The sequence below is a fragment of the Microtus oregoni genome, unplaced genomic scaffold (assembly GCF_018167655.1).
Source record: "Microtus oregoni isolate MIOR12 unplaced genomic scaffold, Mior012 000008F_ref0000371, whole genome shotgun sequence".
NCBI classification, from domain to species: Eukaryota; Metazoa; Chordata; class Mammalia; order Rodentia; family Cricetidae; genus Microtus; species Microtus oregoni.
Window position 1 is genome coordinate 8,177,736 of NW_024543067.1, and position 26,546 is coordinate 8,204,281.

Consider the following 26,546-nt stretch of genomic DNA (forward strand, 5'->3'; position numbering starts at 1 on the left):
TACAGAAGTTGACTTATTTACCACTGTATCCACAAGATCCTCTAAACATTAAATTACTACTTGTTGAATGAATGATCTTTGAGTTTTTCTAGTAGCAGTACTGTGTATGTGTGTGTTAATATATTCATTATTTCAGTCTCTGTTGGTAATTGTGCTTTGATGCAAATGGTCAGAATTTTTTTTTTTTTTTTTTTTTTTGCTTTTTTGAGACAGGGTTTCTCTGTGGCTTTGGAGCCTGTCTAGAAACTAGCTCTGTACACCAGGCTGGTCTTGAACTCACAGAGATCCACCTGCCTCTGCCTCCCGAGTGCTGGGATTAAAGGCGTGCGCCACCATCGCCCGGCAATGGTCAGAATTTTTGATGCTTTTAGTGGACATAGATTTTAATGAAAGCGGACCACGTAAAATCATGTTCTCACTATGTCTAAGCCAGTAGCAGCAGGTGAAATAGAACAGATTCCTGTCAATCTGTTTACATCAGTCTGTGTTCAATTTTCCCTCAAAAGGTTTTCCTGAGGGACCAGTTGTCTTGCTAAAAATAATCTTTACATTCACTTCTGTCCTTTGGGGAATGTAGAGCCCAGAAGTAGCCAGGGTTGGCTCACAAATGTCCCATTCTCTCTCCATCCACAACGTTTTCTTCCAAACACAGAGTAGTTTAAAGGTTAGGGGCTGCTTTGAATGGGAATTGTGTAGGAATAGGGACCGCTCATTGCATGCTCAAGAGAGCCGTATGTTTTTGAGCATTATCTGGTGGCTCCTTCTTCTGTGAGCCATCTTTCTTGGTTGCTCTCAGCAAAACACATACTGTTTTCCATGGACCAGAGTTAATTGTAGCCTCACCAGAGAGTTAGTGAGGTGGGTTGTTTTTGTTTGTGAGTCTGTTGAGATCTGCTGGCTTCCTGTGGTGCTATGACTCCTTTATATTCCACCATATGTGAGTCCATTGTCCAGCGGGGACAGTTTATGCTGTCCTGTATGGTTAGATAACGCCTGGTTATTTCTTTCTCATGGGAGCCTATGTCAGCAAAGTCACAGTTGCACGAAGAAGGTGGACTTGAGCTGCTGAAGCCCATTTAGATGCCCATCTTTAAATGATAAGTTCTCTGCGGCAATAACATGAGTCACAACCCAACCCATACTGATCATAAACAGCCTTCCAGAGCCCAAGTGTACGTGGCGATGATAGAGGCCACTAGTCACTGGGGATGGCTATGACAGGCATGCTGATCGCACACTCAGCCTGGTTTGATGTACAATTTTAGCAGTCATGGTGTGGAGCACAGGGGAGAAATTCCTGGTGTGGAGCAGTTGCTTTATGGAATCACACAGCAGAACTTGTAAAATGGAACAAACAAAATAAGAGCACAGCCTGGGGCTATGAAGCAAGGTGACCTTTGCCCTTGCATACTGTATTCTCTTGGAAGCCCTAGGCAAAGTCCTGGAGCCTCACCCCTATTTAAGATTGCTGCCAGCTGCCTGGAGTGGGGGGGGGGGGGGGGACAGTCAAGCCTGAGCTGTTGGTGGATTAGCCTGAAAGATGGGAAGGCTGAAACAAGGGGTTAAACCATGGAAACCATAGCAGCTTTGTAGAGCTTGATATTAGGAGGAAGCAGACATGAAGCCTCAGACAGTCGGGGCTCATTAAGTCAAAGCGTGGTGGCACACGCCTTCAATCCCACCACTCTTGGAGGTAGAGGAGATGGGTCTCTGTCTCTGTGAGTTTGATGCCAGCCTGGTCTACAGAGCTAGTTCCAGGACAGCCAGGGCTACACAGAGAAACCCTGTCTCAATAAAACAAAATAAAAACAATTAAGAATATTGTTAAAAATCCCAATTACAGCTCATGCTGCCACTAAGTGAGATCTAGTGTTCCAGGTATTAAACTAGGTCGCAGAGAGGACTCTCACCTCGAGCGGCATGGAAGTCTGGGGTAGCCTCTGCTCTGGAGACTGCCTAGATCCTTCACGAAGTCTGATCAGCTTGGAATTGCATGCTAATCAACAGTTACCTTGAATAGTGTATCCTGCCTGGGTCCCAGCTTGGCTCCTTCCTAACCTTCCAGTGTCAAGTGAAGGGGCTTCTTGTAGTTGGGGACCAACATGCTGAGGCAGGTTTAAAGGGTGGCAACACAGTCGGGGCTCTGCAGAGCCTCTGCCTGCTGGAGAACCCATCTGTCTTTGGAAGGAGAACTCAGGCTTACACCATGCAAACCAAAGGGCACCAGCAGTCCTTCTTAACTCGTAGTAACTTGCTATGTGTAATGTCTCTTAGTCTCATCTTTGTTTTAAACTTTTGGATGTCCATAAAGCATTTGTTCATTGCAGTGCTGAGAATTGAACCCAGGACCTCACACGTGCTGGGCAAATGCTCTACCTACCCCTGAGCTTTGCCCCCCTAAAGCTTTAGATATTTCCTAAATATTTGATATAATTTTTTCACTTTAAACATTACATCAGCCTATATATTGGCTTTCCTTTTGTTTGTTTAGGCTCTTGATGTCCTTTAACTTGAGATCCCACTACCATAGCCTCCAGAGTGTTGGAATTTCAGGCACATGCCTCTTTGACTCTTGGGTAGGATTAAGATTAAACTAAGTCTTAGGTGTGTTCTAGACCGTATTTTTCCTTACTCTGTTTTCATCACGTGATCATGGTGCCCCCCCCTCTCTCCACACATGCGCATACTTACACACCATCTAGTTCACCTCTGTTCCTCTCTTCCACTGTTTAACATCCCTAAATCTCTTATCTGAACTTTGGTAATTTGGAGAAGTCACACACAGCAAAAAACACCCTTGAATTACAGCATTGGTACTTTTTTAAGCTTTTTTTTTTCCTGTTTGTTTTGGGCTGTGTTTAGTATTAAGCTGTCATTGGATGTTTACTTTTTGGCCTGTATTTCTGGACCTACCCGGCAAGGTAGATGCTAATATGCACACATAAAGAAACAACTTGCCCAAGGGCACACAGCTCCTGCTCTGAGATAGAAACTCAGGCAGCCTGCCACCAGCTCTGGCTTCTAAATCACTCTGCTGTACACCGCCAGAAGCAACCTAAAAATAACCCGGAAGTGAACGAGAGGGAGCCCCATAATGGCTAGGGGATGTTCCCGACAATTGGTGACACTCTCCTCCCAGTCTCATAGAACTGCCTTTGTCCATCTTGCTCCTCTTTCTAGAAGCTACCCCCTCCTTTCAGGAACCCTGTCACTTAGGTCTGTGGTTTTCTGCTTTGTACTAGGAGGGGGAAGGGGACTTAACAAGCCTCAGCTGCAAGGGTCTCACCCCTGGAGTTTTAGATTAAATTGGTCTCAGGGTTAGAGGTTTTAGCTCCTGGGCGATTGTGATGTGCAGCCCCTGGTGGCTGTTCATCCACAGGTGTGTCCTGCACTGTCCCCTCTCGGCTTCCTTCACTTCTCCACATAGCCCAGAAGCCGCAGTTTGCCCTCGCCCTTTGCCTTGCCTCACCCTGCTCAGCGTCATGTATCAGTTTGCCCAGTTGTCCTGGATCCATCCAGTGGCTTTAGCTTCTCAGCTTTCAGGGTCCTGCAGCAGGCCGTGGCTGACCATGTGGATTAGTACTGCTACACATTCATGGTCTCAGATCGCCGTCCAGAAGCACTTGGTGTCTGTATTTAGTGTGTCTGTTGCACCATGTCTTCACCATCCTACTACGTTCTTGGCAGATTGCTCTGATCCTTGACTGTGCTGTGGATCCTTTAGCCTTGTCTGTATCTGCAGATATTCTTACAGACTCCCTCCAGGGAAGTCCCCTGTTCCATCCGGTCACTCTTGGACCCTTTCTCTCAATTCTGCTGTTTTAGGGAAACACAACATTTTCACTATTATCATGCCTTACCTCTGGTTTATTTACTTTTCCTTTTTATTTTTTTAATTATGTATGTATTCATTGCCATGTGTGTTTATTGGGAAGGCCACGGTGAGCGTGAGGCGGTCAGAGGGCAGCTTTCAGGGGTCTGAAACCTTTCTGGCCCTGAACTCGGGATGTGAGTCTTGGCAATAATTTCCCCTTACTTGCTGAGCCATTTTATTAGCTCTAAGGACTTAACATTTTAAATCTGCTTCTGGGCTCCATCAGATGCTTCATTGCTGCTAAGAGTGCTCAGAAGTCACAGGCACAGCCCTAGCACGGTGCACATTTTATTGGCCCGCCCTCCTGGCAGCACCCATTGCCGTTCTTTCTTTACAGAGACCTTTGTGTTTCTTTTTATTCATGTGTTTGTACGTGCCTGCCTGTCCGTTTATGCTCCGTGCTCAGGCTTTATGACTGTCATGACTAGTTCCTTGAGCTCATCCCTGGAGCCATCCAGGTGCTCGCTCCACCATCAGACAAGCCCCGTGGATTCTTCACCTGCAGTTCCCTTTGGCCCTTCCTTCCCCGCTCTCACTTTTTCTAGCATTCCAAACTGTACAGCTTGCGTTTTCTTTTTTGTTCTGGACGATTGTAATATCTTCCCCTGCCTTCCATCTCCCTGACCTGTACTTGGTTCTTTTCACTTAGTGCTGTTTCGTTTTGGTCTTTCATGGTTACCCCTTGCTGTCTCTTCAACATTGCCTGTGAAGTGGAAGCATTTTACAGTGGGGAAGAGACAGCACTGGCCAAACTTGGATGTGCTAAAACCCAGGTTCTGTTTTAGCGGAGGGGTGGGGCAGTGGAGTGGGCCACACTCAGGCAACTCTAGCAAGATCCTCTCCCTCTCCCTTCTCCACAGAGGTGGGGGCTTGCTTTGCTGGTACTCTGTTATAGCTCTAATCTGAACAAGGTGAGAAACACCTCATTGTGTTCTGGGCACTTAGAACTGCTGTGATAAGGAAGCGTGTGCAGCCTGAAGGCGAGAGAGGGAAGTGAGGCAGAAGGAAAGCTCTAGTCCCAGTAGCATTTCCAGGTTGGTTTCGGCTTCTTGATTCTTGATTTTGCTGCTCGGTGTGTTTTCCCACAGCATGCCTGGCTGTTTTTACAAGATGCAGACATTTTGAATTTCACTCTCATGGGTTCTGGCTATTTTTCTGGTCTCAACTCTGTCTCCTGCATGTAGAGGAGTCTGCAAAAATGTCCTTGGGGGCTCCCTGTCCTGCATGTGGCTAGGAGGTGATCTCAAAGGAGTAGCTTGGCCCTGCCTCCTCTGTCCCTGTGTCTGTGAATCCTCCTTAACCTAGTGCTCAGTGTCTGTAGCTGGCCTTTCCTAGAAGTTGTTTTGTCAGGTTGTTTTGGGGTGGAAGAACAAATCCGCTTTTTGTTGCTTTATTTTGTCCAAAAGTTGAAGTCCAGTGGAGAGACTTGGGTTTTTGATTCTTTGTTAAAATGGGATGAGACTTCATGCTGTTTGTAACAGCCCTGCACCATAAACAACCAGGTGTCAGCAGCTGGTAAATAGATAACTGTGAGGCAAGTTAGTAGGAAGAATTCTGTAACCAGGGTGAATAAGCTAAAGCCAAACTATCAATGTGGGCGAATCTCACGCTAACATAATGGTGAACAAAGGACGCCAGATATAAAAGGTAACTTGACAGTTGGACATAGGGGGTGGGGTCTGCTAATGCTGTTGTTTTATGACCTGGGTACAGGTTGTAGGAAGTTTCACCTTAGCAGATTCCTTGCATTGCATATTATACATGGCCTTACATTATGTACCAGTTTTAAAAAGTACCCATTGTGACAGAACAGTCAAAGACATAAGCCATATGCCATGGTGGTTTAGCAGAACTAAATTCCCAGTATGAAACCCGGAAGGAGAAAGTACAGTCTAGAATCCCAGCAGAAAGCAAGCCTCATGTTCTAGGTTTAGGGTAGACACCTACGAGAAGACCCGTGCATTGTGCAGACACCGTAGGTCTAAATCCCCGCTGCTTGCCTACCAAGCAAATGGTCTGTTTATATCATTTCGAAAAATGTTACTGCAGATTTGGTTTATAACACACTCGTCACAGTCTGAGGAGTTATTCCTGCATGTGGCAGGCACAGTTGCTGTCCTAGCTCCAGAACAGTTTTGTTGACCTATCTGCATTGTGTAGCATGTGCACAACCCCTTTTAAACCGTAAGTTATTGACAGTAGCAGTGGGTCATCTCAGACACATAGGGCACCATCTAGCATACACGGGCATTGAGTCTGAGGGCCAATAAAGGAATGCTATGTAGGTGTGGAGTAGCACTGTGTGCTACGCAGACTGCTAAATATGCGTGGTTTTGATTAAATGGGCATTCTTTTATGGTTTTGATAAATATTTCAAGTAAGCTGAACCATAGAGCTTTGTCATCTGTATTACATAGAGTCAACACAGTGTTCTCCAAAGTGAGACTGCGTGTTCTAGGGAGAGTGAGCTCCACATGGATCTCTTGACATGTGGAAGGAAATACTAAGGGCCGGTTAGGTAAAGAGGAGCAGCACAGTGTCGTATGGTTTTAATTTGCGAGAAATCTCAGAAGTGGTCCTTACCCATTCTCTCCGTCCATCAACCTAGAAGCCACAATGAGTCTATACAGCAGCTCTGCTTTCTCAGTATGGAATGCTCAAGAGGAAGGAGAGGCCTGTCAATAGTCTTACAGTGGGCGTCTTAATAAAAAAGGGGAAGGAGGTAGGACTTACTCTCTCAAACTTCCAAGACCACTTCGGTTTATAAGACCCCTCCCTGTTGCTGTTGCTCACTTAGCTACCACCTGCCAGATCCAATGGGCTTAGTAGAGGGCTGCATGCGTCTATGGATTGATTGGTCAGCACATTGACATCAGAGTTTTGAGACACCTTCTTAGCACTCAGTGGATCTGTAGGTATGAATCACTAGATTTTATTGGTATGGGGCTTCCTCAAGCTAAAGATAACTACCGTTTGATTCATTAAACTTCTGGGTGGATAGCAGAAGGCTTTCAGCACGTAGTAGATACACCCACAGACTCATATTTATTGAGGCATATTTGCAATAGCCAAGCTACAGGGTCTGACTAGTTACCTGTCAACAGATAACGAAAAGCTGATAGACATTTTATTCAGCCATACAGAACAACAAAATGATGTCATTTGCAAGGAAGTGGGTGGAACTGGAGATCATTGTGTTAAGAGAAATTAGCCAGACTCAAGCAAATACCATGTTTTTGCTCATACAAGCCTCAAGATTAGTAATAATAATGGGTGTTTATGAAGGGGCATGGTAAAGAAACTGCCCATGTGACCACGCCATTATTAGGGGGAAAGTTTTTACTGTAAGACAGAACATAAAGAGCATCCAGAGACATCGGGAAGAGTCCAGAGCAGAGAGAAAGAAAGCAGATTGGACATGGCTAGAGCTATCTTCAAGAAAAGCCAGAGAGAATAGTGAAGATAGCTGATAGGCAAGGGAAAACTTTGTCATTGTATGGACAACAAATGGGTATGGGGGGGGGGGCAGGTAGAGACTGAGGGAACCTGGAGGCCAGCATGGGCTTTGATGTGTAACCTCTGGTGCATTCCTCTTCTGCCAGAGGCAAGGGGAATGACCCCTTTGGGGCACGGGATATAGTGATATTTCATTTGTATTTTAATAAATAAACTTTGCCTGAAGTTCAGAGAGCAAAACAGCTGCACTGATCAGCCTAGTAGACCAGGCAGGGGTGACACACACCTTTAATCTCAGTACCCTCACTGGTTTGCCATAGAAACCAGATAGCAGTGGTGCACACCTTTAATCCCAGCCCTAGAGAGGAATATGAAACAGGCAGAGACAGCTCTCGGTCAGTCTCACTTTGAGGATTCCTGGAGGCAGGATCACCATTTCTGGCTAAGGTAGAGGTAAGAGTCAGTGGCTGGTTGTTTAGCTTTTCTGACCTTCAGGTTGAACCCCCAGTATCAGTCTCTGGGTTTTTATTAACTGTGCTATACCAGGAACCCATTTCATAGCATGTGAGGGATGCAGGCTTTTAGCTAACCACCAGAAATCCTTCTGTAGTTCAGTATGAGCTCATTTCTAAATATACGATTTTCTGAGACCTAACACTAATAAGAAGGCATGAAAACAGAGTTGGTGACTCTAGGGACAGATATGAACAGAAGGGGTACAAAAGAAAGTAATTGGAAGTAGTGAGAAAAATGTCATAATAAAATGTCCTTTTAGCCTGGTGGTGGTGGTGCATGCCCTTAATCCCAGCACTGGGGGAGGCAGAGGCAGATGGATAGACAGAGCAAGTTCCAGGACAGCCAGGGATACACAGAGAAACCCTGTCTTAAAAGACAAAAAATAAATAAAAAAATAAAAAATAAATTATTTTGTTTTTTTTTTTTTGTTTTTGTTTTTTTTTTTTTTTGGGTTTTTTCGAGACAGGGTTTCTCTGTGGTTTTGGAGCCTGTCCTGGAACTAGCTCTTGTAGACCAGGCTGGTCTCGAACTCACAGAGATCCGCCTGCCTCTGCCTCCCGAGTGCTGGGATTAAAGGCGTGCGCCACCACTGCCCGGCAAAATAAATTATTTTGATAAGTGAAAATGGACCAATAATAAATTGCTAGTCTTAGGCCTTTTGTCCTATTATCGCCATCAATTATGTTTTTCATCATTTTTGGCTATGTTTTTGGTTTGCCTTTATTCTCTATAATGTGTTCTGGGTAGTTTCATCCAATCCAGTGTCCAGTTCTGTCTTCTACTGCTGTGTGCAATTTTCTTTCTTATCTGACTTTTGAGCTGCTCATGGCATAGGACAGTGGTCCTCAACCTTTCTAACGCTGTGACCCTTTAGTTCCTCATGTTGTGGTGACGCCAACCGTAAAATTATTTTCACTGCTAGATCATAACTGTAGTTTTGCTACTGTTATGAATTATAATGTAGTCTTAGGTGACCCCTGTGGAAGATTGGTCGCGCCCCACAGACTGAGACCCACTGGCATAGATGCATGCCTTGCACTTGGTTCTTGACAGTGTCTCGTTCCTCCGTGACTGGCTCTAAGAGAAGCAGTGTTTCCAGCTTTCTCTTACTGCCTTTTCTTTCCAGGATTCCAGACGTTGACACAAAGTGTCCAGACAGATTTTTTTTATCTTCCTCAAAGCACGCTTGTCACATTTCCAGATTACAAGGTACAGTAGTTAGCCCCAAGGTGTTCTTGGGCTCCAGTCTGCAATAACTGAGGAATTTCCCTTACTGTTTGCACACCTGCATTCTCTGCACGGGCTCTGTCGGTTCCATCGTCACAATCTCTTGAAGGACCAGACAGGTGACTGAGGCCTGGTGTTCAGAGGTTACTGTTTAGAGGCTGAAACAGGAGGATCAGGAGTTCCAGGCCAGGCTGTGCTCCACAGCTCGCCTCCGTCAGTGACTGGCAAGCTGTGGACATGTGTGACTGGATGGGATGGGTGGGAGTGACAGGGAAACTTTTATGAGACCCTCAGTATTTTTCGGGATGCAGGTTTGTGATACCACGTTGCAGGTTCAGGTGGCTAAAGTGTGCAAGGTGAACTTTGTTTTCACACCACCATCCAGACGCCCTTTCACCAGGATGGGCTTTTGCAGACACCTGTCTGGTCTGCCGTTTTGTTAGAAATAGGAAGATGTGTTTGTGTGTGTGTGGCCATTGGTGTTAGATCCTGGTTTTGCTTCCTTTAACGCTGCAGGTGAACCCTGAAGACCCGTGTTTTCAGTGTGCTCTAGCTTGACATCTTGCCAACTATTAAGAAAAAGAAATAGCTGATTACTGCCCAGGTGTATGGTAGTGTCAGATAGCTACATTTTAAGTTTTCTGAAAACCTTCTCTCAGTTCCTTCTCCTGGCAAAGCAGTAAAGCAGCTGCTGTGAACAGTCCACACTTGGATGGTGCTCCAACGGTTCCTAGCATTTGGTGTCGCGGCTCAGAGGCTGACACTACTCCTACTCCTGAAACGTGTTGATTTTCATTTTCCTATTGTCAGCAACCTAGTTTCTTCTTCAAAGATGTTTCCGTGATCGTTTGTAAAACTGTAGGCATTTGCTGCAGTGCCCTCTGCCTTCCTCTGTGAGCCCAAGCTGCCTGTTGTGCACTGGGCACGGCTCTGGTGCACCCCACATCGTCCGTGCATTTGTGGTATCGGTAGCACAGTTCTTTGAGTTGAAGATGTGATGGTTTTAATGGGGCTGTGGTCTGCTAGGTCTCAGTTGGTCTTCATGCTCCTGGCAGGACTGCCGTTTGGCTGGAACAATTCTAAGATGCCATTGATTGCAGAGATATGAAAGCGTGGAGACATCCGGGTCCCAGGACACCTTGTAGCTGGACCCATGAGTGCTCCCACATCTAATTACTGCCAACTGCCTGGTGACTGGCCGAGAAGTGCAGAGGGAGACCTGGGCATGTCCTCTTCTCCACTTGGCTGGGCGCCCCTCATGAGGAGCTGTATTGTCTTTGGCATGGCCCAGTGATGTGAACAGAGCCAGCTTCTCTGTGAACTGGTGGTGCTGGTGTATCTTCTGGTGTATCTTCTCTGTGAACTGGTGGTGCTGGTGTATCTTCTGGTGTATCTTCTCTGTGAACTGGTGGTGCTGGTGTATCTTCTGGTGTCTCTTCTGGTGTATCTTCTGGTGTCTCTCAGACAAGTTTTTTTATCTGAGTTGTTTTATTTATTTATTTATTTATTTATTTATTTATTTATTATGTATACAATATTCTGTCTGTGTGTATGCCTGCAGGCCAGAAAAGGGCACCAGATATCATTACAGATGGTTGTGAGCCACCATGTGGTTGCTGGGAATTGAACTCAGGACCTTTGGAAGAGCAGGCAGTGCTCCTAACCTCTGAGCCATCTCTCCAGCCCCCCTGAGTTGTTTTTTGTTTTCTTCTTTTTCCTTCCTTCTACTTTCTTTTCTGCCCTGCCAGCCTGAGCTTTTTGCCATTAGGCATTCGTTTCGTTCGCCTTGCTCTCTCGCTTCTGTGCGGCCTGCCTGCTGCTGCTCTATAGTACATGCTCAGAGTATGCTTACCACACTTCCGTAGCCTTCTGGCACATCCACAGCCTTCCCTACTTCGGTAGCTCTCTGGTTACTTCTGGCAGTCTGAGAGGTAGGGCAGTCATGTTGTCTAGAGGGGATCTGAATTCAGGGCCTCGAGCTTGCACAGCAGACATCTCACCCGCTAAGCTATCTTCCAAGTCAGTATGCATCCACTGAATGCCTCTCTGGGACCCCACAGTTGCTAAGCACTGGGGCATAGCCCTGAGTAGCAAACACGCAGGGTGCATCTGTGTACTGGTCTTCATTGGATCATCCATTCTGCTTCCTGCTAATTTTCCTACCCTGGAAGCTTATTTTGTTCATCTTCTCTTCATTTTCAGGTCTCCTCAGAAAGATGTCAGTTTGAAAATTCCCCTCTTGGTCCTGGGCTGTGGCACAGTTGTAGAGGGTTTGGCCAGCTTGTATGAAGCCCTGGGTTTGAGCCCATAAACTGGGAGGTTCAAGAGTATCCTTGGCTATATGAGACCCTGTCTTTAAAACACACGCACATAGACAAAAACCTAGAAGCAAAATCACCTCTCCTTGAGGTGCCCAGACCAATCAATCCTTCTGGAGGTGTCTTCCTTTGTTCTGCCTGCCTCGCTTTCTCTTGGCCTTTGTGCTTTTATTAAAGCCTTTATTAAAATATTTAACCCTAATGCTGCTTCAAAAGAAAAAGAAAGGAGAGGAAAATCCTGTTTAATGATCTCAGTGTTGTGGGTGCTTTCTTTTGATTTCACACCAACACATTCTCTAGGAATAACTCGTGTTGTTTTTGTTCTTTTTAGCCGGTTACACCTCAACAAGAAGGCAACAGACAAACAACCGTATAGCAAGCTCCCTGGTGTCTCTCTTCTGAAACCGCTGAAGGGGGTGGATCCTAACCTAATCAACAACTTGGAGACATTTTTCGAACTGGATTATCCCAAAGTAAGTGTGGTGCTTGCTGTCCCCATGAGAGATGGTCTAGACTGTGGGTTTAGTTTTTGGTTTTTTTAGTTTCCTCATTGGAAACGTTGGGAATTTTAACACTGCATATAAGGCAGAAGTACTGATGTTGAGTGTATGTAAAATTAAAGTAAGGTTTGCTTGCAATAAGGAAGTTGGAAGGTTTTCAAGCCTATATTCTTTAAGTGAATGCAAAGGGAAGTTTATTCTTGTGAATGGAAAAAAAATGTATTTTGTGGATTATAAGCAAACCTTAGCATCTGTCTTAGAATCCACGTGCTTTGGATGTGGAATGTAACCTCACCTTGTGGCTTTTCTGCCACTGTCCCATCTCAGAGCTATCCATGTGGCCCTTTTCATGTTCTGTAGTCTCCTTGTCATTTAACTTGGTGGAAGGTGAAGCTGTGGTAATCTTCAGTATGAAATGAGGAACAGCACACACCAGAGGCAGTTTCTAGTCTCATGTAGTTTACTTTCTGAAGTAGAAAGTCAGAGGAATCGGTAAGATGCCTGCATCTGAGGGAGGCGTGTTCTGTCAGTATTTTCCTTTGGAAACATTAACAGTGTGGTTAAGTGTAGCACAAGCCATCTAGTTCTTGAGCACAGATAGCATATTTGATATTGCCTTTCAAAGTGTTGAATTTAGAGGTGGTTTCTTTAAAAACCTCTCTTGTCTGAGCTGTTTCCCTCAGTTTCCCAAATGAGTTCACAAGTGCACTTGTCTCCTGTTCTGTGCCAGCAGCTGTTCTAGGGACTCGGAGTTCATGTGCAGGAGGGGTATAGTCTATATTTGTAACCCAAACATAAAATTTTCTGTAAACCCTCGAGTATAGCATTCTTAAAAATAATTGCTCAAGATGTGTGTGTCTGTGTGTATGTGTGTGTATGTATGTACACACACACATATATATGTATGTATGCACTTGAGGGGTAGGCTGTACCTCAGTAGAGCACTTGCCTGGCTCTGGGCTCCATCGTCTGAATCTCTAAGCTCCATCAGCAGTGCTGCATAAACTAGGTGTGGATACGGGCATAAACCATAGTCCCTGGTACATAGGGAGTTTGAGGCTAGTGTAGGCTATATGAAGCAGGTGGAGGGAAAATATATTATTTTGCTTGATATACAACATAATCAATTCACGTATTAAAGCATATTTAGGACTGAGGGTGAAAGCCTTTTCCCATTACTTAGCACCTGGTAGAGTCGCTGCTTGAAGCACTCTCTTCGCTCAGCTTATTCATACCTGTGGAGCTGCACAGATGGGAGAGCACAGCAAGGGATTCTTCCGGGTGAGCCTGTCTGAGCAGCTCGTTAGGAAGAAAGCTAGCTGTTGGGTTTTGCCCTTTAAAAAGTCACGTAGCCTTTTAATCTTCATTATTAAGGACACAGTCTTTCTCCACCGAGTGTGTTCAGAGCGCAGGAAGCTTGTAGACTCGGCCCTCTGGGAAGTTTCAGGGGTGTGGTAGGAATGGCCGCCTTTGCTCTCAGACTTTCACCCGGCCTTTTGAGGCCAGATGACTAATGGTTGGGTTAACCCTTCTTGAGGAGCACTTTGATCAATCATCATGAAGCACATATTATTGGATAGAATTTGTAGAAAGAAGTGGAAATCATGAGGGATGCATTCCTTGTCTTCCCCCATCTTCTCCCACTTTCCTGGCCAAAGCTTTCCTGCCAGTTTCTGGTGAGGTGAAGTGTATGCTGAAGGCATTATGAGTATTTTGTTTCCGCTCCCTGCATTTATATCCTTATAAAGAAGTAAACAGGACGGGCTTTCCCGTGGCTCGAGTGGCTCTCTGTGACAGGACAGCTGTGGCTGGGCCATTCGAGCCTTCACAGTTGCCACTCCAACTAAACAGCGCTGAGCAAAATGAAATTCTGGGCGTTTTCATGCTTATGAGGTCCGTGAAGTACGCCTTTCCGGGGAGTAAATGTTCAGTCAAATTCTATTTGATCTAAAAAAAAAAAAAATGTAAACAGCCAAATAAATTAAAAAAAAAATGTAATGACATTTTGTCCTTTATGGGGCTTTATTTGTAATTTGTAGCACCTTCAGGAAGTGAAACTGCATTCTAGGACACAGATTCTGGAGAATGGGGAGGGCTCTGGGCTTCGCTTCCTCTCAGTGTAGGTGTTTACACTCCCGGCCGTCTTACAAGCACCGCGTGTACGTTCAGTGGTGCAGGTCATGAACAAGCTTGATATGCAGGTTGTCATTGGGGTGGGGCCTGTCAGGGAATGACAACCATCAACCTCGGGACTGCCAGGCTCTTCCTGTTGCTGACAGACAGCTCCTTGGCCTGGAGAAACCGTCTCCACCCAAGCGACACTCACCCTGAGCATCTGCACCCTTAGGATTCCTCCCTAAACTTGTAAACTCGATGTACACAGTTGTTTCTTTTTTCACGGTTTTTGATCAATCTAGAAACGTTCATAGTGAGGGCTTTTTGTACGAGGTTAATCAATGTTAGTTCCTTCTTTTGACTAGTATGAAGTACTCCTTTGTGTACAAGATCATGACGATCCAGCCATCGATGTATGTAAGAAACTCCTTGGAAAATACCCAAATGTTGATGCTAGATTATTTATAGGTAAGTACCAGGGTTCATGCTAGATGTTTTGCTTTGGTAGTTTTAAATGTCAGGAATCTTCTCTGCAGTAGACTCTAGATTAGGCGCTCAGTAAGGTAGATAGCATGCTTGCTGTAAGTGTGTTTCCTTGGGGGAGGGGAAAGATAATTCTGTTAATTCAAGGGGAGTTATGGGGAAAAAAGTCTTGGTTACCAAATGACATACAAATAATATCGTGCTCAGTAATCAGGTGTGAGTATTTGTTGTTTTGTTTTGTTTTTTGCTGAAATCTTTTTTTCCTTTTTTCTATTTTGGCTTGTCCCTCAGTCCAGTATCTATCTAGTCTCGGGCTCCTGGCCATTCCAGCAGTGTCGGGCAGGAGTGGACCTTAGTTATAATCAGATCCATATATAATCAGTTACGCTCACACTTGTGTGCCTCTGTTGTACCAGCGTGTCCTACAGGCAGGTGTGTGGAGCGCCTTCCAGTCCCATGAGCACTAGCCAGTAGGGGTGAAGGCTCTAGTGGTCACCAGCTCGATTTCTCCATGTTTAGTGAGTTATGTAGGTGTTGTCTTCAGCAGTGGGAAGCAACCAATGGCCTCGGTGATAGCCTGGGGTCCCTGGAGTATTTTAAGGGACCCCTTTGGCCAACAACTTGATCAATTGTAGCCTATTCCCAGCACTGGAGGGTTCATTTGCTAGAGAAAAATGTCCAGTTGGAGCTTTTTCTCTCCCGTTATTTGCTGATCCCATTTCGATTTCTTCCATACAACTTCTCGTGATCCTTAGTTTTAGGTGTCCCTCCTGTATTGCCCATATTCTTTTTGTTTCTAAGGTGTTTTCAGTGATAGCTTTTTCTTTATATAATGGTTAGGGGTGTACTAATGATGGTCAATTTCTCTACATCGTCATAACTACTATAACTTCAAATGAGTCCTGTGGGTTTTTTGTTTGTTTTGTTTTCAGTTATTTCCTACCACTAGATAAAATGCATGTGTTTATAATAATGTATAGCATGAAGTTTCAAAATATGTATATACTGTGGAATGGCTTGATCAAATTAGTGAGCATGTATTCTTACCACTGATGTGTGATGAGGAGTCTCCCCCATGCTGTTACAGCATCATTATGTTGTCCGCAGTGTTGTCAGCTCATGGTGGCAGTGGAAGAATTTGCAAATAGAAAACAGACTGGGGCTGGGCGGTGGTGGCGCACGCCTTTAATCCCAGCACTTGGGCACTTGGGAGGCAGAGGCAGGCGGATCTCTGTGAGTTCGAGACCAGCCTGGTCTACAAGAGCTAGTTCCAGGACAGGCTCCAAAGCCACAGAGAAACCCTGTCTCAAAAAACTAAAAAAAAAAAAAAAAAAAAAATACTTAGAAAACAGACTGGATTGTCAAAGAGAAAGTCAGTTCTCCTTTTGTGAATAAGTAATTTTTACAGATTTATTATGAGTAATTGGGAATATTTAAAAATTAAAAATGTTTAAATTATGAAATACGGTAGTACTTTTTCTTTCTCCATCATGTATCTTTTCAGCATTATATAAATCTGTTGCTATTGTACCTTTGCATTTTTAGGTGGCAAAAAGGTTGGCATTAATCCTAAAATTAATAATTTGATGCCAGGATATGAAGTTGCAAAATATGATCTCATATGGATTTGTGATAGTGGAATAAGAGGTAAGATTTTCTTATTTTATAAAACTGTTTACTTGATCGTAAAATACTAAAAACATTTTGAAAATATATTATTTATCAATTTTTGGTTTGCGTAATAATTTACGTCATTATTTATGGTATTATGTAAGTTTTAGTCACTCAGATTTTAACTTTTATTAACCTAACCTAGATGCTACATTAGTAAAATATTTGCATTTCGAAAATTTCACCCATTGAGAAAGTCGTGATGATCCGTCATCCCGTCTACAGCCTTCCTCTGGTGTAACATTTATTCTTTGGTGGACACTCTAATACTCTGTTTTATTCTGTAATACACTATTTTACCCAAAGAGTCAGATCAATGAGCTCATATTCCCAAAAATATATAAATTTATTTAAAGGCATTTGTGTCTTTTTGAAAACTTATTTAAACTTTAGCAAGAAGGTTTTTTTTGTTTGTTTGGTTTGGTGTGGTTTTTTTAAATGGTTATTTTTGAGACCTGTTGAGACAGAGTCTCATTATGCAGCCTTGGGATTCACTACACAGACCGGGCTGACCTTGAACCTGTGGCTATTTTGCCTATCCCTTTAGACTGCTGGAGTTACAGGTATGAGCCGCCATACCTGTTGCAAAAAGCCTTTTACATACCGAGCAGGACTTATAGGTGTGAACATTTGTATTAAACTCTATGGTATTTTTGTTAGGTTGAGTTCCTTGTCCTCATAGTGATCTAGTGGCCTAAAGAGTTTGTCATCCTGGCTGTCCTGGAGGAAATGTTGCCAACATGTCTGACCTTCACCCGCTGGCTGCCACTAGCTCCCTTCCCCCTTCTCAACTCTCCAAATGTCACTTGTAAGGAATCGTCCTGGTTGAGAACCATTACCTAAAATAGGGAGGGATTTTTGTTTCTTGAGGTGCAGTGGATTGAACACAAGATGTCATTCATGACCAGCAAGCGCTCTGTCCCACCAGACTGTAGCCACAGCCCAGCCTACCCCTAAGTCGGGGTCTTTGTCTGGCTGCAGCCTCCTGAGCAGCCAGGACTACAGGCCTGCATCACGAAACTCTATTGCCATATGGGTACCTTAAGACACAGACACAACTTGTTTGTTTTATACCATAGGTTTAGTTCTTAACAAATAGAAGGAAATAAAAACAGGTATGTAGGATTTGAGGTGTTTGCCATTTGAAGGTTAGACATCAGTTCAAATTTTTCATTGTCTTAAGATATAAATTTAAAAATTAACATTCAGTAACCTTACAAATTAATGAGGAATGTTAGAAATCGGGATTCATGGCCCAAATTCATGTTCAATATTCATGTTTGTTAATTTAGGTTATATTAATTTTAATTCACACTTGTCATGCCTTCCCAACTCAATCAGGTGCTTATTACTCCCACTGAGAAGGTAGGCTCACTCCTGTGGTTGAAGAGTCTGTGGAAGACCAGAGGTCCTTTGGCCTGCTCTTGCCTATAGGACAATGTCTTTATTCCAGTGTGGAGGTTCTGACATAGAGGCTGGCACCTCATTAGGGAGGAAGTTCTCAGGCCTCTGAGGTCACTGCCAGCTGAACTACATTCTGTCTCTGAACCATCCTCATTTTGAGTTTTGGATGGTGGTTCTAGACTATTGATTTCCATAAACTCCACTGATTAAGCTTAGTAATGTTCTTTCAAAGAAAACAAAGACTGCCGCTGGCACATATTATCTCAACGGCTCAGGCTAAAAATGTGTAGCTTTTTGAAGTTTTATGTTCTCAGAATAAATGATTGCTATCTATTAAATTCAAATGGTCAGATGAACATATTTTTATTGTAGTTTACTAGCAATTCAAAATATATTGCATTAATGGACATTTTACTAAAGAGTTGTGTTTTATTTTGTTCCCGTCCCTCTCCCCACCCTTTCCCCCCTAAATTTCAGTCATTCCAGACACATTAACTGACATGGTCAATCAGATGACAGAGAAAGTGGGCTTGGTTCATGGGCTGCCGTACGTAGCGGACAGACAGGGCTTTGCAGCCACATTAGAGCAGGTAAGTACAGTGTATAAGTTGTGACGCCAGCTCATTGGTCTCTGTCAGGTGGGGCAAGTTCTCAGGTCCCTGGGAACCTGCTGCTGAGCTGTCCTCACCCTGACAGGACGGGCTGTCCTGTTTTCCCCCTAAAGAAAACATTGTTCTTGCAAGTCTGTGTTTTTTTAAAAAAAGAAAAACCCTTCGATTTCCTTTTAAAATAAATGTCTTGAAAAGCATGTTTTCCTCCTCCTCCTCCTCCTTCTCCTTTCTTCTTTCATCATGTAGGGAATGATAAATTGTGGAGACACAGAAACACCCTCCACACACTAATTACAGCAGTTAAGGTTTAGTTTCATTTGGTCATTTGGGGCACTGGTGGTGGTTTTTCGTTTTGTTTTTCTTGTGTGCCCTTTAAAAACGGTGGTTGAGAGTGTACTCTAGACGCAGTTTATGTATTATTTTCCACATCATGAGCTTTTCCCATGTTAAAGCTTCACAAAGGACATTTTTATTGGCTGACTCCTAATCTGCCGGATCTGCTTCTTCCTACACTATTAAACAGAATGCAAGACTTGTCTTTGTGTCACGGGGAGAAGACTCCCGGTTTCGGTTTTGATGTTTATCCACTTCCTCTTCAGCACATCTTAACGTTCGCTTGATTTTTCTAATCCCCACAAGTCTGAAAAGGGAAAGGCACTTTATGAGAGCTTTGATTTGATCTTTGGTAGTTAGATCTCTCTAACTCTCTTTCTGACTCTCTTATGCATTTGCATGCATGTTCAGGTGTGTATGTGTGTGTGGGGGGGGGTGTTCAAGGTCAATATCAGGTTTCATCCTCAGATACTTCCTACCTGATTTTTTGAGACATGGTCTCTCACTGAACCTGGAGCTTCCCAGTTTGACTGAACAGAGTGGCCGACAAGCCCCAGGGACCCCCTCAGCAGCAGTTCCCACAAGACTGGGATTATAGGTGCATACCACATCTAGCTGTTTTTATGTGTATGCTGGGTCTGTAACTGAGGTCATCATGTTGACGTGGCCCTTACTTTGCCAAATGAGCCATTTCCCAAGTCCCATGGTCTCTCTCTTAAAACTGACTTGGGAAATATTTCTCCTTCTGCCAGAAATTGTTGTCTTAAAATCTTGATTTTTGACTGATAAAATGAACTTCAGGTAGCTGTCTTAAAATAAAATACTATTGGTCCTTTTACTTTAGAAATGTCCACATAGATGTTTATGTCAGTGAAACGCACTGAGTCTGCTATGCTTATAATGAATGGAGATCCAACCGGAAGATTCTTCCTAGGTGATAAAGAAATCTTAAACCCAACCTCTAGTCTCCCCTCTTGATTTGACCTCAGTTAACTGCCTAAGTATGGGTTAAGATGGACACTTTTGGTCTTAGAAGTCACAGAAGTACCATTGCTTCAAGGCCTTGGGCGTCTGAATTGGGCGTAGCTAGCAGGAATCATAGTCTTAGCTGCCTTGTAAAATCCTGTTGTTCTGCACTCAAAAACCGCCATTAAGAAAGCCCACTGTGGTGGTGGTGGGTTCACATCCCAGCGCTCGGGAGGCAGAGGCAGGCAGAGCTCTGAGTGTGAGGCCAACTTGAGAGCAAGTTCCAGGACAGGACAGCCAGGGCTATACAGAGAAGCCCTGTCTTGAAAAAAATAAAAAGAAAGCCTTCTGCTCTGCACTTGGAGCCGATGAGAAAAGGCAGCATATATAAATAATAAATAGGGATTTATGTCCCACAAGTAGGGTGGTGGCAGTTAGTTCCACTGTTGGTATGTCAACTTGTGTATCTCAGGGCTTCCAAGTGTTATAGAGAAAGAGCAGTCGGAGATTAGGGGCTGGAGAGATGGCTCAGTAGTTCAGAGTAAGCACTGTTCTAGCAGATGACCAGAATTGGGATCTTAGCACCCAAGGTAGGCAGCTCACAGTGTCCTAGAACTCCCATCCCCTGAGGGTTGTGATCCTCCAACTTCCACAGAACCTGCATTCAGGTGCACATAACCCCCTGCAGACTTACATGAATATACAGAATTAAAAATAGCTTTAAGAAGAAATAGAATTATCATGAACATTGATACACCTATACATCATCTGTGTATATGTATAATATGCTTGCTCTCACACACACACGCGCCATTAAATATTATAAGATCAGGAGATATTATTTGTTGATATTTTATACATAGATTGATATTTACTTTTATTTTTATATACAAATTCCATTTTATTTGGATTTTTAACCTATCAAATTTAGAAAAGATAATATTTACCCAAGTGTACTTTAGAGGTAACTGTTCCTTGGTAATGATGACAACGTGAGCGGTCAGCCGAATAAATGGCTAACTGCCTGGACAACAGTCGTGCAGTCGTGCGTTTTTATCCAGGGATCTGGTGGGAGCATTTTAGGATATGCAGTCATATTGGCAGAAAGCATTAGGAAAAGTTTATAAGCACCCATACATCGATTATGTCTGTGTTTTCTTGGGCAGGTATATTTTGGAACTTCACACCCAAGATCCTATATCTCTGCCAATGTAACTGGCTTCAAATGTGTGACGGGAATGTCTTGTCTAATGAGGAAGGACGTGCTGGATCAGGCAGGAGGGCTGATCGCCTTTGCTCAGTACATCGCTGAGGATTACTTCATGGCCAAAGCAATAGCTGACCGGTGAGATAACTGAGTTCCTTTTAGTAGCTAGCTTATTGTATTGGCTTATTCTTTCTGTTCTTTCTGTTCCAACCCTGGATTCCAGCTATTTTATTATTTTTCAATGAATACAAAAGCCAGTCATTCTGGTAGAGCGTTTGTATTCTGTATTCTTAGGTAAGAATAATGAGCATTTCCCCCAGCTGCTTCCTGTGAAATGGCTAACATAGGCTTTTGAGAGAATGCAGGTAGGAATTCCTATGCGTTTTAGAGAAGTTAAAGTTCTTGGTATCACTTGAAAATGAACTTTCTGCTTGGCAGTGGTGGCCCAACGCGGAAGGCAGAGGCAGGTGAATTGCTGTGAGTTCAAGGCCAGCCTGGACTACAGAGAGAGAGAGAGAGAGAGAGAGAGAGAGAGAGAGAGAGAGAGACCAACCCAAACTTTGAAATTTCTTAGCGTACTGTTTCATGCTTCATCAATAAGCCTCCTCACAACTTAGCATTTCTCTGTCACAGAGAATGTGTTTGGTTTAAAGGAGATCAATGCTTTGTATGATCTCTTAGTTTTAAAAAAAAAAAGTTTGTTTGCTTGTTTTGATGAATATATTCCTTGAAGCTCTTCCTCATGAAGTTCACGATCACCTAGTGTCTCCAGCTGAGACACAATGCCACTTGGTTACTTTTCTTGTTGAATGAGCACACACACAGGGGGGTAATCGAAGACAAAACGTGAGTGCAAACTCTTCTCACCAAGTACTTTGAAAACGGCCACGTTTAAGTTTCTTGAACTATAAACCTAGGAAATGTAGTTCCTTCTGGCCAAAATGTGATACCATTGTGGGGTATTGCAGTTGTGCAGAAGCAGCCCTAGCGGCAGGTTGTTCGTCTTTAGGGACCGAGCTTGTCCTGAATACCAGCAGCTGCTTCCTCTGACAGTGACTAATGAATGCAGAACCAGTCAGGCTTGAATGTGTCCATCAGCATAGATCATATTATCATTGTCTTCATTTTCAGAGGTTGGAGGTTTGCAATGTCTACTCAAGTTGCCATGCAAAACTCTGGTTCGTACTCCATTTCTCAATTTCAGTCCAGAATGATCAGGTAAACCAGTAAACTAACATTTTATACTTTGTTAAAAGGAATGTGTGTGTGTGATATGCTACGCGGTGTATATGACATGCTTTAAAATCCCATCCAGGGCCAGGCATTGTGGTGCACACCTTTAATCCCAGCACTTGGGAGTCAGAGGCGGGTGAATCTCTATGAGTTTGTATTAAGAGAAACTGAATGCCTAAATATATTTTCTTAATAATACTGAGATGTTCTTTTAAAAACCAAAAGATGTTGAAACTAAGCTCTGCATTTGTCAGAGAATAGATCATGTAAATGAATAAATGGCCAATAGAAAAGAGACTCGTAAAAGCAAATCTGAGGGCTGGAGAGATGGCTCAGCCGTTAAAGGCCAAGCTCACAACCAAAAATGTGAGTTTGTTTCCCAGCACCCATGACTGTCTCTCCAGCAGAGAGAGAGTCTGGAAAGGGAAGGCAGGGGGGTGTAGCTAAGTTTACAGACTGCTTTCCTAGCATGCAGAAAGCCCTGGGTTTCATCCCCAGCATGGCATACACTGGGAGTGGTAGTGTTCCTGTAATCCCAACACTTGGGTAACAGGCGCAGAGGATCAGGAGCTGAAGGTCATCCCTAACTAACTAGGGAATTTGAGGCCAACCTGGGCTATGGGAGAGACCCAATTGTAAAAATGAAATAGTGTGTGTCTCTGTGTGTTTTGTCTTTCTGTGACAAGGTTAGAAGTTGATCATCTGTGCGGGAGTGGTTTGGGGGGGTCTGGGCAGTGGGGTTGCAGTTTTGGGGGTCAGTTGGTTACTTTTGTAAACTTTTGTAACCAGGCTGATATCTTAAAGAAAATCCTGTTTTTGTTTGTTTCTTTCTTTCAGGTGGACCAAATTGAGAATTAACATGCTTCCTGCTACGATAATTTGTGAGCCAATTTCAGAATGCTTTGTTGCCAGTTTAATTATCGGGTGGGCAGCCCACCATGTGTTCAGATGGGATATCATGGTCTTCTTCATGTGTCATTGCCTGGCATGGTTTATATTTGACTACATTCAGCTCAGGGGTGTCCAGGTATGTAGATATACCAAGAAAGGGCTTGCAGTAATTTGCTGAGGAACTAAAACTATTTTAATTTAGAAAAGGTTGGAGAAAGTTTGAGTCGTTTTTTAGCTTAACACTAAAGAATAAAATGTAGATATAAAATTAAGCAAAATTTGGGCCAGGCAGTAGTGGCGCATGCCTTTAATTCCAGCACTTGGGAGGCAGAGGCAGTTGGATCTCTGAGTTCAAGGCCAGCCTGGTCGACAAGAGCTAGTTCTAGGACAGGCTTCAAAGCTACAGAGAAACCCTGTCTCGAAAAACCAAAAAAAAAATTAAATTAAGCAAAATTTGAAACTTACAGTTAGTTCAGAAAAATGATGTTAAGCAAATATTCAAGCCAAGACTGCAGTTATTTTAATGCTGCTTTTACTAATAATAAACATTTTTTAGACTATATTGCAAGGCAATTATGTCACCCAAGGAGACTCCTTCAAGTTCAGTGATGCCAAGAGAGGGGTACTAGGTTCTCATTCTTCTTTCTCAGTGCACGTGTGTGTGCGCGCGCACACGAGTGTGTGTGTGTGGGTGTGTCTCTGTGTGTGGGTGTGTCTGTGTGAGTGCACACACGCGCGTGATCCTTGCTCCCATGTGCGGCTTTTCCTCCCTTCTACCAGGTAGGTTTTGGGGATTGAATTCAGGCTATCGGGCTTTGGCAGCAAGTGTTTTTCTTTGCTGAGCCGCCTCACTGGCCTCGAATTCTAGTCTTTCAATGTGTTTAGTTTGACAGTAAATAAACCGACTTTTATTTTTAATTCTTAGGGTGGCACACTGTGTTTTTCAAAACTTGATTATGCTGTGGCTTGGTTCATCCGTGAGTCCATGACAATATACATTTTCTTGTCGGCATTATGGGACCCTACTATAAGCTGGAGAACTGGTCGCTACAGGTTGCGTTGTGGAGGAACAGCAGAGGAAATCCTCGATGTGTAGCGAGAGCTTCGTGACTGTGCACAGAGGATGGAACAGAAGTATTATAAATTATGTTTATAGAAATGCTTTTAAGGATCTACCTTCAGTAGTTGTATTACATGTATGTTGTGGTCTCTGCTCTTTAATTTATTTGCATGGCACTCGCATCTGTGAAAAGGAAAAACGACAAAACCGGTCTGTAGTCTTGGCTAATAGGATATTTTGTGAAAGTAGAGAATCAAGACAATTGGTTCTAGGAAACTGGGTTTGTTTTTTTGTTTGTTGTTTTTTTTTTGTCGTTGTGTTTATTTTTTTTAAACATGAATATATATATCTACATATATATATCTATATAAACACACACACAAGACTGCTCTGCAGCAGACACGATGACAGTATCCTCCAATAGGGAAAGTTTCTTGCTGAGTGCACTCACTCCATGATCTGTACAGGCAGGACAGTAGCAGCTCTGAGAGAAGGGGACAGGTCACAGCCTCCCCGTGTGGAGTGAAGGACGTCTCACAGGGAGGCGCCGACTGAGAAGCTGTTTCATGCTTTATGCCTACCTCTTGTAGTTGTTGCAGAGCAAATAGACGTTAGAAGTTGTAACACGGTAGCTAGGCCTTGCGAAAACGAATGGAAAAGTTTAAAAAGTAATAATAATAATAATAATAAAAGAGCTGGAGTCTAGTATTTATATGAATCTGTGAGAATTTTTTTTTTTTTTGTCTCACTGCAATGAACCAAAAGTGGCTGAGATTGGTTTTTAATCATAACCATGAATTGAAGGCATCTTTCGGACCAACTGTTGTTGGCTCTGTCTTGAACCATGTTAATCACTGTGCTGTAATTAGGAGAGCTGAATCTTTCCTTCCCTGCTCCTCGCCCAGCCTGCCCCGTCTTTCCTTAGCTTTTGTCAGGGTAGGGGGGTGGGGGGTGCTCTTGTTTTAGTGTGAGTGGATGTTTTGATAGTTGTAAGGAAATGCATTTCAGACACGGTTCACAGGAGCTATTTTCTTACCCAGTATGTCTGTATTGTTAATAAGAATGTAATTTCATGATACAGGTATTTAATATCTTTTTTAAGTCAGTAGATGATATTCTAGCTATCAGTAAATAAATTACAGTAGAGAATTAAGAGGACTTGATGAGGTTCTCTCTTAAAATCAGTAGTATCTAACCGAGTCTACTGTGTGTGTGTATGTTGTTTGTTTTTTTTTTTGGGGGGGGGGGGGGTTGGTGTTTTTTTTTCCTTTTTTTACTATAATAGTCTAGTCTTATTTAAATTGAATTTTTGTATTCAGTTTGTATGACCATAGACTAGGTCATCCTAGTTGTAAATGCATGCCAGACTTGACTCTCCTCTCTCCGTCACTCAGCTAAACTTGCTTGTCAGCCTGTGCTTAACTTGTGGTGAACTGGACTTTTGTTTAAAATAAGCAAAAATGTAAGGGACAGTGCATCGGCCTTTTCCCCTGTCTTTTTTAGGTGGTGTTTTGATTCTCCCTCAGAATCTGGTGGCAAGTTGTCCATCTGATGCCTGCTGCTGCTGACACCAGCATTGTGGCAACTTCACGGCCTATGTTACAGTGGCTTCCGTGTCCGCGCATAGCGTGTAGCCTGTTAGCAATAACTTCCTTTTTATAGAGACACTTCATCCTACTGAGCCTAATGACTATACACACGGTCTAAATTGCAATATATCTGTAAGTGTGTATGTACTATAAATTCACACCACACCTCCATCTTCCTGGGCCAAACTCTTATCCTCCCTTCCCTCTTCCTCCTGGCCTCACTCCTCTCTCTCTTGCCTTATGATGAATTTGTTTGAAGGGCATTTTCTTTATGAACAAAGGCTTGGATGCATATTCCTCTCTTTTTTTCCTTCTGTGAAATGGGTATATTCCCCCAAGGAAAGTCGCGCGGTGAAAACAAGTCTGGTTATGACCCACTGTGTGTTTATTATTTTTTTATCGCTCTTTCGTGAGTTGAGTTTCGCTGAGCATGTTTGCCGTTTGTCGGTCAGAATAGTGGAGTTTGGTAGACGCCACCTTTGCACTGCTGAAGTGAAATCTTGCTGACTACTTAGCTTTTTTGTTGATCTCAGTATGGGCAAAGAAACAAAATCCAAATGGCTGGACAAACTTCTTGTGTTCTGTAAATATTTAAAAAAATGTTCTGTATGTATGTTTTCTGTGGTCATGGAGTATTTCCTTAAGTGGGGCGTCAGTACGCAGAGAGAAACTCTTTGTTTAGCAAGTTTGGAGTGAAGATAAAATAGTAAGAAATACTGTAAATGTTGAAGTATCACAGCAGAACTGTAGGAGTCCAAATTTATAATAAACTGTCTTTTTAAAAAAACAATTAAGTGTCTAGAATATATCATGTTTTATTATTTAAAATCATTGTCTTAAGTTTTTTTTGTTCAGAAAATAAAAATTTGAATACAATCAACATAAGCAGCAGTGTGGCTTGATTCACTCCCTTTCCGTTTCTGTTCTGCTCTTTTTATTTTTTATTTTTTTTTTATTTTTTTATTTTTTATTTTTTTTTTTTTTGATTTTTCGAGACAGGGTTTCTCGGTAGCTTTTGGTTCCTGTCCTGGAACTAGCTCTTGTAGACCAGGCTGGCCTCGAACTCACAGAGATCCGCCTGCCTCTGCCTCC

At 43.2% G+C, this 26,546-nt stretch overlaps 1 protein-coding gene across 1 annotated transcript in view; it reads left to right on the forward strand.

Moving 5' to 3' along the window:
* The window catches only part of Ugcg (UDP-glucose ceramide glucosyltransferase), a 33,796-nt gene extending 7,465 nt beyond the window's left edge, over positions 1 to 26,331 (forward strand). The window contains exons 2-9 of the mRNA XM_041657266.1: positions 11,723 to 11,864; positions 14,372 to 14,474; positions 16,035 to 16,136; positions 18,042 to 18,154; positions 20,641 to 20,819; positions 21,813 to 21,899; positions 22,752 to 22,941; positions 23,731 to 26,331. Coding sequence (XP_041513200.1) covers positions 11,723 to 11,864; positions 14,372 to 14,474; positions 16,035 to 16,136; positions 18,042 to 18,154; positions 20,641 to 20,819; positions 21,813 to 21,899; positions 22,752 to 22,941; positions 23,731 to 23,901 — 1,087 coding nt within the window. The 3' untranslated portion in view covers positions 23,902 to 26,331. The remainder of the gene's footprint in view (positions 1 to 11,722; positions 11,865 to 14,371; positions 14,475 to 16,034; positions 16,137 to 18,041; positions 18,155 to 20,640; positions 20,820 to 21,812; positions 21,900 to 22,751; positions 22,942 to 23,730) is intronic.
* The last annotated feature ends 215 nt before the right edge of the window (positions 26,332 to 26,546 follow it).